At 45.7% G+C, this 12186-nt stretch overlaps 1 protein-coding gene across 6 annotated transcripts in view; it reads left to right on the plus strand.

Annotated features, from left to right (window-relative positions):
* The window catches only part of LOC128324989 (cadherin-6), a 278253-nt gene that overhangs the window by 253457 nt on the left and 12610 nt on the right, over window positions 1–12186 (plus strand). For all 6 annotated transcript variants that reach the window (XM_053250290.1, XM_053250293.1, XM_053250289.1 and 3 more), the window contains 2 exons: window positions 789–906; window positions 1003–1254. In XM_053250290.1, the coding sequence (XP_053106265.1) occupies window positions 789–906; window positions 1003–1254 (370 nt within the window). The remainder of the gene's footprint in view (window positions 1–788; window positions 907–1002; window positions 1255–12186) is intronic.

Raw genomic sequence — 12186 nt, forward strand, 5'->3', positions numbered from 1 at the left:
GCAGCAGCAATTATACCCAGCTAAGTATGCACTGACCATGGACCATGGTTTTTCCCATGACACTCTATGGATGAGAAAGCTGGACTTTGAAGAAGCAAGATAGAAAAAGCATTGACGCTTTTGAACTTTGGTGCTGGAGAAGACTTTTGAGGATACTTTTGATGGACAGTCAGGAAAACAAACAAATGGATCACAGAACAAATAAATCCAGAATTTTCACTCGAGGCGCAAATGACTAGACTCAACCTATCATGCTTCAGACACATTATGCAAAGATCCAGCTCCCTTGAGGAGTCCGTAATGCTGGGGAAAGTAGAAGGCAAGAGAAGAAGAGGACGACCAGCAGCAAGGTGGATGGACTTGATTACGACAGCAATGAATGCACCACTGAGAGACCTTAAAGGCCAAGTTGAAGACAGATCATCCTGGAGAGATTCGATCTATGTGGTTGCTAAGAGTCGACACCAACTTGACGGCACTTAATCAATCATCAATCAAGTATGCACAGAGCCTCCACTGCCAGGAAAGATGAGCTCTTGGCTGGCTCTCTAGCCATGTATGTGTGTCCCTCTTCAATGGACAGTCCATTGAACAGTATGACAGCCAGTGAGAGAGGATCACTCTTCATCTTTTACTACATCTCTGGAATGGAAGCCACTTCTTTCAAAGCAGCTGCCTCTTTGCTCCAATATTATTATTATTATTCTAAACAATAATATATAGATAAGGTATTGGTACTTTATCGCCACAATTATAATCTAATAATAATGTTGTCTCTTTTTTTTTAGCTCATACAGACCCTAAGTGCTGTTGACAAAGATGACTCTTTCGGAGGACACAAATTTTCATTCTCATTGGCTCCTGAAGTAGCCAGTAGCTCCAATTTCACCCTTCAGGACAACAGAGGTATACTCACATATACACTATATTCCCCTTCCACCTTCTTTGAGTGTTGATATTCAGAAGGAACACATTTCTTATAGAATTGGTTTGTCTTTCCAGATAATACAGCTGGGATCTTCACCAAGAAAACCAGATATAGCCGACATGAAATGAATATGTACCTCCTGCCTGTGGTAATATCGGACAACGACTACCCAATTCAGAGTAGCACAGAAACTGTGACGATTCGAGTGTGTGCCTGTGACCAGCGAGGCAAAATGCTGTCCTGCAATGCTGAAGCACTGATCCACCCTACTGGCCTTAGCACAGGCGCTCTGATTGCAATTCTCCTCTGCATCATTATATTGCTAGGTAAAGGACTTGCATGAGTTGGGCGGGGATGCTCCCATAGAATTGGTGGAACATGTCTGCATCTGTGTTTTACTCATTAATGCAGACATGGATATTTATTATTACTTTGAGTAGAAACACTAGCAGCCATTGGGAAGGATGCTGTGCTGGGGTTGGATAGGGACAGTTGTTCTCTCCCTGCTACATAAAAGAGAATCACCACTTTAAAAGGTGCCTTTTTGCCTAGTTAGCTGGAGTCCATAGTTAGCAGTAGTTAGCAAAGACATAAAGGTCATTCTCACAACTCTGGGCACTGAGGCTGGGGAGGCAGGAGTTCCCAGAGGACTCTTGCCACACCACACAAGTGGTGTGGCAGTGACCAGCACAGCAGGCAGGGGAGAGACAGCCCAGCTACCAGATGTCCTGCAGTGCCCTGGGATATCCCTGGCTGCCAGAATACTCCTTCCCCTTGGCTCTCTGGTAAATATGGCTGCCGGCAGCTGGAAGGGAGCTGCCAGCAGCCCACTCACCCACATGACCAGGCGGTGAGGTAAGAGGCATATGTGCATCCTTCTACCTCACTTTTAGCCCATGTTTCAAACCTGGGCTACCCGGCATTGGATTGTTGGGATCTGGAGAGATCCCGGCGCTTCTCACGATCAGCCCTACCTGGAATAGCACTGCCCTACCCGAGAGTCACCTTAAGTGGCACAGCAGGGAAATGCTTGACTAACAAGCAGAAGGTTGCCGGTTCGAATCCCCGCAGGTACTATATCAGGCAGCAGCGATATAGGAAGATGCTGAAAGGCATCATCTCATACTGCATGGGAGGAGGCTACTGTAAACCCCTCCTGTTTTCTACCAAAAGAAAACCACAGAGTTCTCTGGGTGAGAGGAGTCGAAATTGACTTGATGTCGACAGTGATGTCCTGAATCAACAGTGATGTCCTGAACCCTTCCCCTGCCTGTACGTTTATGAGAAAACAGGCAAAATGTCTTCAGTGGTTACTGATGCCTGAAAGATCTGAATTGTACAGACATTGAAACCACCTCGGCACCACCCATTGGCCTCAGTCATACCCATGTTAGCCACAGTCAGAACCTACTGCAAATGGCCACTAAGGCAAAGATACAGCCAACCATCATTAACATACCACATGTTTTGGCACATGCCCATTAAACCTGAAGCACACAAACACATAACCTACTTATAAACAACATAGATTCACAGAACCACTAATCATAACTGCACTCTGCAAGTGTGTACTGACACAACTGTACACAGCTGCAGTTCAGGTCCACATAGCCTAGAGTTTCATAGCCAGAAAGTACTACTCTTCAGATCTTCACCCCCACCATAATATTTGCAGCTCATCCACTTTAGGGATGGGTCCGGACTGGTCCGGAGGCCATTGTAAAGGCCTCCGGATCGTCCAGACCTGGCCAGTTCGGTTTGGGTGGAGGGGGTAGCTTTAAGGGCGGGGAGGCTTTACTTACCCCTCCCGCCGCTTGTCCCCCTCCAGCACTCATATTTCTTGTAATATTTGGGGCGGCAGGATACCTCCCTGCTGCCCCTTCTCCCTCTGCAATGCAAAAGGCTCCGGCAAGCCTTTTGCGCACACGCACGTCGCGCGCAAGCTACACGTCTCCCTGACGCACGTAAAAGGCTTGCCAGAGCCTTTTGCATTGCAGAGGGACAAGGGGCGGCAGGGAGGTATCCTGCCGCCCCAAATATTACAAGAAATACGAGCGCTGGAGGGGGACAAGCGGTGGGAGGGGTAAGTAAACCCTCCCCGCCCTTAAAGGAACCCACCCCACAGTGCCGGACCACAGCTCTGCGGTTCTGTGCACACCCCTAATCCACTTTACCCTTCTGACTTGTAGCACCAGCCACCAATATCATGTTTCTAAATGTGATAGATCCATCATTGTCCTGTGATGTCCAGTAACCTAGGCTGGGATCTGAAGTAGGGATGTGCAAGAACTGGTTTGGCACCTCCCTTAGGAAGTGCCAAACTGGCTCAGGCATCTGCAGCTGGAACCATTTGGCAGGGCAGAAAGCGGTTCCCTTAAAAATCAAGTAAGCAGGTCCTTACCTATTCCACTGTCACCCTGCCACTTTTCCAGGCCCGATACTCACTCTACAAAAGGCCTTGCATGGCTGTAGCACTGTTCCCTGCAGCCTGCACATGGCGTCAGCACAGACATGGTTGCTGTGTGCAGGCCACAGGGAACTGCACCACAGAAAATCGGCGGTGATGCAGTGGAGCAGGTAAGGACATGCTTTCTGACTTTTTTAGGGAACCGCTCCCCGTCCACGCCTGCACAAGCCATTTGTGTACATCCCTAATCTGAAGGGGCTTCCATGTTTCCAGTTTAATCATCATCATCATCATCATCACCATCTGCCACACAATACACCAGATATAACTGTAGTCAAGAAGAAAGAAAAACAAGTTAAAATAATCAACATAGCAATACCAGGGGATAGCAGAATAGAAGAAAAAGAAATAGAAAAAATCACCAAATACAAAGATCTACAAACTGAAATTGAAAGGCTGTGGCAGAAGAAGACCAAAATAATCCCAGTGGTAATTGGCGCCCTAGGTGGAATTCCAAAACACCTTGAAGAGCACCTCAACACCATAGGGGCCACAGAAATCACCATCAGCCAATTACAAAAAGCAACATTACTGAGAATAGCCTATATTCTGCGACGATATCTATAATAATAACAGCAACAACACTGATAATAAAATTCAGCCATCCCAGGTCCTTGGGAAGGACTCGATGCCTGGATAAAACAAACCAGTCAATAACACCTGTCTGACTGTGTAAATCATCATCATCATCATCATCATCATCAAAATAATCGACATAGCAATACCAGGGGATAGCAGAATAGAAGAAAAAGAAATAGAAAAAATCACAAAATACAAAGATCTACAAATTGAAATTGAAAGGCTGTGGCAGAAAAAGACCAAAATAATCCCAGTGGTCATTGGCGCCCTGGGTGCAGTTCTAAAAGACCTTGAAGAGCACCTCAACACCATAGGGGCCACAGAAATCACCATCAGCCAATTACAAAAAGCAGCTTTACTGGGAACAGCCTATATTCTGCGACGATATCTATAACAACAGCAACAACATTGACAATAAAATTCTGGCATCCCAGGTCCTTGGGAAGGACTCGATGTCTGGATAAAACAAACCAGTCAATAACACCTGTCTGACTGTGTAAAATAATATATAATATTCTGCAACGATATCTATAACAACAGCAACAACATTGACAATAAAATTCAGCCATCCCAGGTCCTTGGGAAGGACTCGATGTCTGTATAAAACAAACCAGTCAATAACATCTGTCTGGTTGTGTTAAATAATAATAATAATAATAATAATAATAATAATAATAATAATAAAAACGTTGTTAGCTGCCTCATGAAAATTGTTCTCTGGGTGGTTTACAACACAACATGAAAACAATTTAAAAGACATTATTTAAACAATCAGTTAAAATCAGATCAAAATTTAAAAGGCCTGAATGAACAAAAAGGTCTTCATCTGTCATTTAAAAGAACAAAGTGATGAAGCCAGGTGAACCTCACTGGGGAGGCTATTCCATAAACGGGGTGCAACAATTGAAAAGGCCCTCTCCCTAGAAGCTACCTGCCACACCTCATTTTGCAGAGGCATTCGGAGGAGGGCCTCCAAAAAAGATCTTAAGGACTGGTACATATGGTTGGGAAATATGGGGCAAGGCACTCTCTCAAATAACCTGGTCCCAAGCCATTTAGGGTTTTTAAGGTTAACACTAGCACTTTGAATTGGGCCAGGAAATGGACTGGGAGCCAGTGCAGCTGGTGAAGCACTGGCATAATATGCTCAAAATGTCCAGTTCCAGTTAATAAACTTGCAGCCCTATTTTGTACCAGCTGCAGTTTCCAAACTGTTTTTAAAGGCAGCCCCATGTACAATGTATTGCAGTAATCCAAGTAAGAGGTTATCAGAACATGAATAACTGTGGCCAAGCTATCTCTGTCCAGGTAAGGTCACAATTGGCATATCAACCGAAGCTGATAAAAAGCACTCTGAGCCACAGGGGCCACTTGAGCCTCTAGTGACAGTGCTGGATTGATGAGCACCCCCCAAACTGTGAACCTGGTCCTTCGGGGGAATGCAACCCCATCTAGAACAGGCTGAGCATCATTCACCTGGGCAGAGGAACCACTGGCCAACAGTACTTCTGTCTTCTCTGGATTAAGTCTCAACTTGTTCAGCCTCATCCAGCCCATTACTGCATCCTGGCACCGATTCAGGACTTTCACCTGCATCTGATGAAATGGAGAGATAAAACTGAGTGTCATCCGCATACTGATGACACCTCATGCCAAATCTCCAGATGACCCCCTTGAAGCGGTTTCATGTAGATCTTAAAACAGCATAGGGGAAATAATGGAACCCCATAGAAACGGAACCCAAAGCATAACTGCCAAGGGGTTGAGCAGTAATCCCCCAGCACCACCTTTTAGAAACAGGCCTCATGGTAGGAGTAGAACCACCTCCAAGCAGTGCCTCCCACACCAAACTCAGTTAGCCTATGCAAAAGGATACCGCGGTCAATGGTGTCTGAAGCTGCTGAGAGATCCAACATGGTTGCACTCCCTGTTCCTCTCTCTATGTCTTTGCACAGATTATTCCACAGCTGTTTCTGTTCCAAAGCCGGGTCTGAAGCCTGATTGAAATGGATCTAGATAGTCTGTTTCCTCCAAGAGTGTCTGGAGCTGGTCAGCCACTACACAATCAGGCACCTTGCCCAGGAAGGGAATATTGGCCACAGGCCTATAGTTGTTTACATCCTCTGGGTACAGACTGAATTTCTTTAGGCATGGTCCAAAAATAGCTTCCTTCAATGGAGCTGGGACCACTCCCTCTCTCATCTAGAGGCGTTTATAACCTGCTGGACCCAGCTAAAAATTCCCTCCCTACTAGATTTAATAAGCCATGAAAGGCAAGATTCAAGCATGCATATGGTCATCTGAACTTAACTAAGTTCACATCCTCAGGGACCAATAATTAAAACTCCTCCAGCAAAACTAGACCAGCTTTTACTCTGGGCACTTCTCCCAAATATCCTGCATCAGCAATAGTGTCCAACCCATGGTGAATGCAAGCAACTTTCCCCTCAAAGTGCTGTGCAAATGTATAACAGCGTGCTACCGAGGTTCTAATACATCTTGCCTGGGGCTGGATTACAAAAGGACACACACCACCCAGAAAAGCCCAGCTGGACAACATTGAGAGGATGCAATGGGGAATGGGAGAAAAATGTTTCTTCTGTTCCAGCACTGCAACAGAGTAGGCTTGATAATGAGCTCTAACCTGTGTTTGCTCAGACTAACCCCGAGTTTTCCTCCACTTGCATTCCAGCCATCTCCCAGCTTACTTCATTGGTATAGCTCAGGTGTATACCAAGGTGCTGCACGGGCTCTGCTTTGCGGAAGAGGGCACTTAGGAATGATTGTGTCAACCGCCCGAGCCATTTCTCCATTCCAGACAGCAACTAGAGCTTCAACAGGAGCACCTCCCATACCAGCTGGAAAATCCCCCAGAGCCCTCAGGAATCGATCAGAGTCCATCAGTCTCCAGGGGTGGACCATTTTTATAATTTTAGAGCCTCTAAGACACTAAAACTCAGAAGGAAGTGATCTGACCATGACAAGGGCATAGATGACATACCCCCCACCTTCAAATCACCATCCTCCTGTCCAGTCGGGGGGGGGGGCAGATCCAGGGTGTGCCCCAGTTCATGTGTTGGGCCAACAACATTTTAGGACAGCCCTATGGTTGTCATGGCAGCCATAACATCTTGAGCCACCCCATAGGAACATAGGAAGCTGCCATATACTGAGTCAGACCATAGGTCCATCTCGCTCAGTATTGTCTACACAGACTGGCAGCGGCTTCTCCAAGGTTGCAGGCAGGAATCTCTCTCAGCCCTGTCTTGGAGAAGCCAGGGAAGGAACTTAGAGCCTAGATGCTCTTCCCAGAGCGGCTCCATCCCCTAAGGGGAATATCTTACAGTGCTCACACTTCTAGTCTCCCTTTCGTATGCAACCAGGGCAGATCCTGCTTAGCTTAAGGCGACAAGTCATGCTTGCTACCACAAGACCAGCTCTCTTCCCCAGACAAGGCAGACCCCAGACAAGGCAGCCTCAGTATGGATGCTGAAGTTACCCAGAACAATAAAAGCATCTTACTGATGTTTTCCCCCCATCAAAACACCAGTAAGGGTTTCCTTCTGCAGGGTTCCATTCTTTCCCCTGTGCTATTTTTTCCTGGCTTCTTCTGCTCCTTCAGAAGATGTCACTGAAGATTTATTTTATTATTATTTATTTAACATAGTTTTATACCACCCAAAACTTACGTCTCTGGGCGGTTTACTACAAAATAAGAACAGAAAAGGTAAAACAGTTTAAAACAAAAACCAAAAGTTTAAAACATTGCAACAAATTTTAAATTTTTAAAACAATATTTTTAAAACAGTATTAAAACCATTAGATGGCACAGGTTTCAGGGCTAGCTGCTTGGGTTGTGCAGGAGGCCGCTATCAGTAGTGTGGGTCAAAAACTACCATTGCTTTTTTAGTTTCCAGCCCCAGAGGTGAAGTGGAGGGAATGTTTAGCATAATCTGGTTTTCAATTAACTGCTGCTACATCATTGTCTTTTTCTCTATCTGCTTTCAAGCTTTGTATATGCAATTTCAGCACCATGAAACAAAGGCATGGAAAAAATTGAATTACAATTTCCATTTTTAGCTGCAACAAAGGCAGATCATTTTTGTGTGTGAGGTCTATTGTTTCCTTGTTTGCTTATGTTAATATGGAAGATTTTACTTTTAGCCTGAGAAAGCCCAGCCTACTTATTGCAAAACCTCAGATAATTCTAAGAATTGCTGAGGGTAGGGCAAAAGAACAACAACGTGGCTTTACACTTATTTTGATATTTCGTTGAGCATTAAGAGGGCTTATTTTACAAGTTCACTTTAAAACAAATCTGAATATCAAAAAACACAGTTATATTTGGAGCTGAGCTTAGCGATTTGCACAAATCTAATTTGAATATTCATTTCTTCCAGTGAAATCTCATTCAGATTGACATTAGAGAGGCAGAATAAAAACAAATCAGCTCTGAGGTTTTGAGCTGTTGTCTACTGGATGACATGGGGCACAAATATTTAGCAAAAGACAACTCCAGGGTGGGGGAGAACTTATCATGAATGCATTACAAGAAGAAAACAAACCAGGCCATGCAGAATATATTGCTTAATCAGAATAAGGGATGAAGCATTCAGCTCCCGAAGATAGTGAGGTCACACATTGACCGTGGCGCCAAGACTGGGGAATGGACCCACTACTACCTCAACAGTGCCACCATATTCACATTGAATTGAGCACTCAGAAGGCAGAATGCAAGAACTCTCAGTCTGCATTCCCTTCTAGGCTAATTGGGCCCCCTGAAGATGCTTTACCCAAAGACCCCTCAAAGCATATCTTCAGAACTGATGAAGTACTTGAGATTTCTTACAGTAGGAATCTAAAAGCAGGCTAATTCATGTTTTTCATGTACACATTTTTACGACAAAACTCAATATTATCTTGCCTCTCCATGTTCAGATAGTTTAAGTTGTGTTAAGGGAGCATGGGTGGGGGGAGCCAAAGACTCAGTCTGGGGGTACATTCAAAATATAAACGCCAGTGTTATACCAGTTTAGCCAGCTTCCCCCAAAGAATCTTGGAAACTGTGGTTAGGTGAGGCTGCTGAGAAATAGGTTAGAGTTCCTTAGCCACTCTCACAGAACTGTTAAACCAGTTTCTGTCTATGTTGCAAATGTGCCCTGATCCAGCAAAGTGGCAGAACAGTGTTGAGGAACTTTGCTGGCTGCATCACTCAACATTGCCCACACTTATCCCTAGAAACATCTTAAGGCTGATCAAGCATAGCTTCAGGGTTTTGCAGGCCCAGAAAAAGAGACCTGCAGTGGCCCCCTCTCACACACATTTCACTTGCTGAGACTGAGATGATAGCAGTCTGAACTATAATATTTCAAATTGCCGATGGGAGTCATTTTTAATCCCCCCTCCCCTCCATATAAACAGATCAGGGTGAAGGCTCACTAGATAGCTCTGGATCTGATAAGTGGATGGGAGACTGCTGGAGAATCTTCTGTATGCTGCTTTAAGATCCCAGAGTTATATAAATATAATGAATATACCTTTCTCACTGGTCTGCTAGTTTCTGATATGCAGGTATGGTTTTACATGGAGAAGCATTCAGAATCATAACCTCTCACCTTCAATCTGAAATGCTACAGAATTCAACCTCCTAAGTTTAGCCACCTCCTTCTTTATAATGCAGAGAATGGCTCCAGGAAGTATTGCCAGTAGCATTAATTGTTTCAAAGGATACGCCTATTTCATGTTCCATATGCTTATAAATGTTGGGGTTTGTGATTATTTAGCAAAGCACCAAAGAAGCTACTAGGGATGTGCATGGAACGGGGCAGGGGTGGCTCGAGGGGGTGGGGGGGGTCTCACTTTAAGGGCGGGGAAAGGTGCACTTACCCCTCCCCCTGCTTTCCCCCAGCTGGTGCTCAGTTTTGGTAAAGGCCTTCGGGGCGGCAGTGTACCTCCCTGCTGCCCCTTCCTCCTCTTTGGCAGAAGTGGCCAGAAGTACTGGGTGCGCACGCCATTTCATGGCCACTTCCAGCCGAAGAGGAGGAAGGGGCGGCAGGGAGGTACACTGCCGCCCCGAAGGCCTTTACCAGAACCGAGTGCCAGTGGGGAGAGGGGTAAGTGCACCCTCCCTCACCCTTAAAGTGAGACACACACCCCTGCTGCCTTCGAACCTCAAACCCACCCAGTGTTCAGACCTGTTCAGAGGCCCATGGAAGTGCCTCCAAAAAGGTTCGTGCACATCCCTAGAAGCTACCACTCCAGTTACAGAGTGCAGAGTTTAGCTGTTGCAGCTATTTAAGGAACACACATGGAGATTGTTGTACAATCTAAACAAAATATATTTACTGGTGAAATACATGTGAGATAGGAACAACCTTGTCCTATCTATCAGCTACATAATGAATAGGTAGGGAGAGAAAGAGGTTTCCATCTGCTCTCTAAGAGGAAAGGAAGAGGACTGACTCACTACAGGAAGTGTCTGTGGAGTCAAGACAGGGGTCGTAGAGTAGAGGCTAGCAGGGACAGGTAAAGAGATCCTCACTAACTACCTTTACTCCTAATGCCCCTAGTGGTCATTAGGATAGCTAATTCGATGCATTGGAACTCCATCTCCAACAATTCTCTCTCTCTCTCTCTCTCTCTCTCTCTCTCTCTCTCTCTCTCTCTCTCTCTCTCTCTCACACACACACACACACACACACACACACACACACAGGCTGTACAGGCCACCTCTTTGATTTGGGGACTGTGCAGTGCTTACAAACTGCCCTCCTGATTCAGACCAATCACAATATAATGGGCAAAGACAGATTCCTGAGAAGTAGCCAAAGGATGGCTAAGGAGTCTTCCTCCTCCTTATGCTCACTACACACTTGCAGAATTTAGATGCACGTGCTTAAAGCCTTTAAATGGCATCTCCAGACCATCTTGGTTAATCACCACTGAAGATCTCAAAGCATTAGCGTAATGCAGATAATTAAGAATCTTCATCATCTCTGTTGGAGTATGCATTTGCACCTCATGTCAAGCAGGATAGCCATCTCCATTGCCCTTCTGCTTCACAGACACATTTTCAAGTTGCATCTTATCTAAAAATATTCTCCCATGTTTCTCAGAGAACAAGACAAGAGCAGGGGGATACAAAGGTTACGTGCTTTTGAAATAACACGTATGTATTCATGTTAACAGGAGCCCTGCCTATAAAAGAGTTGCCAGATTTCTTGGCCCATATATAAATAGTTTTACAGTATATATCTGAGATTCACCTACACACTCAGAAGGCTTCTCCTTTGGATTATCTACACACCTGCTCATCTGTCTTCCAGTTTGTGCAGAAAAGGAGATAAAGGGCCTGTGGGGTTCAGAAAAGTAAAGCTACTGCTGTTTAATTTAAGTATTGTTCTTGCGGGGGGGGTGTGATTGATTCCTGGCTCTTCTCTTCCAATTTGGGGAATGGGGAGGAGCTTGAAATAGCAAAGAATCATGCCTGAACTGCCTAGAAATCTCATGTGGTACAACCTGATGACCACCAGCCAAATAGTGGTGGTCTTGTAGTAGCAAGCATGAATTGTCCCCTTTGATAAGCAGGGTCTGCCCTGGTCTGCATGTGCATGGGAGACTACATCTGAGCACTGTAGGATATTCCTCTTAGGGGATGGGGCCGTTCTGGGAAGAGCATCAGCATGCTTGCATGCAGAAGGTTCCAAGTTCCCTCCCTGGCATCTCCAAGATAGGGTTGAGAGAGATTCCTGCCTGTTCAAATGTGCAAACTGGCTCGAGTTAGGGTTGGTTCGAACCGGCTTGGTTCAAAGGTTCACCTAGGTTGAGCCAAGCTAGTTCTGGCCCGGTTCGAAGCCCCTACCGTGCAGTACGATTATTTAAAAAGTTGTACTCACAGCAGCCACAGGGGGTCGGGTAGCATCAGCTCCTCCAACCCCCGCCGGCCTCCACACGAGTCCCAAGGGTTGGTCCTGCTAACTGAGCAAAGAGGCACCTTTTTAGTAGTGATTCTCTTTATTGAGCAGGCAGAGAGCTAATGGCCCTATTCATCCCCAGCACAGCATCCCTCCAGTGGCTGTAGCTGGTGACTATCTTATGCAGGGTTGGTGCCCTGCCTATGTGACCCAAGAATGCATGGCAAAGCTGTCACCTCTGACCAGCTGCCCAGGTGGAGGGGCTTCCTGGTTGAAGAGGTTAGGCGAGCCCAGGTGAG

The sequence above is a fragment of the Hemicordylus capensis genome, chromosome 4 (genome assembly GCF_027244095.1).
Source record: "Hemicordylus capensis ecotype Gifberg chromosome 4, rHemCap1.1.pri, whole genome shotgun sequence".
Lineage (NCBI taxonomy): Eukaryota > Metazoa > Chordata > Lepidosauria > Squamata > Cordylidae > Hemicordylus > Hemicordylus capensis.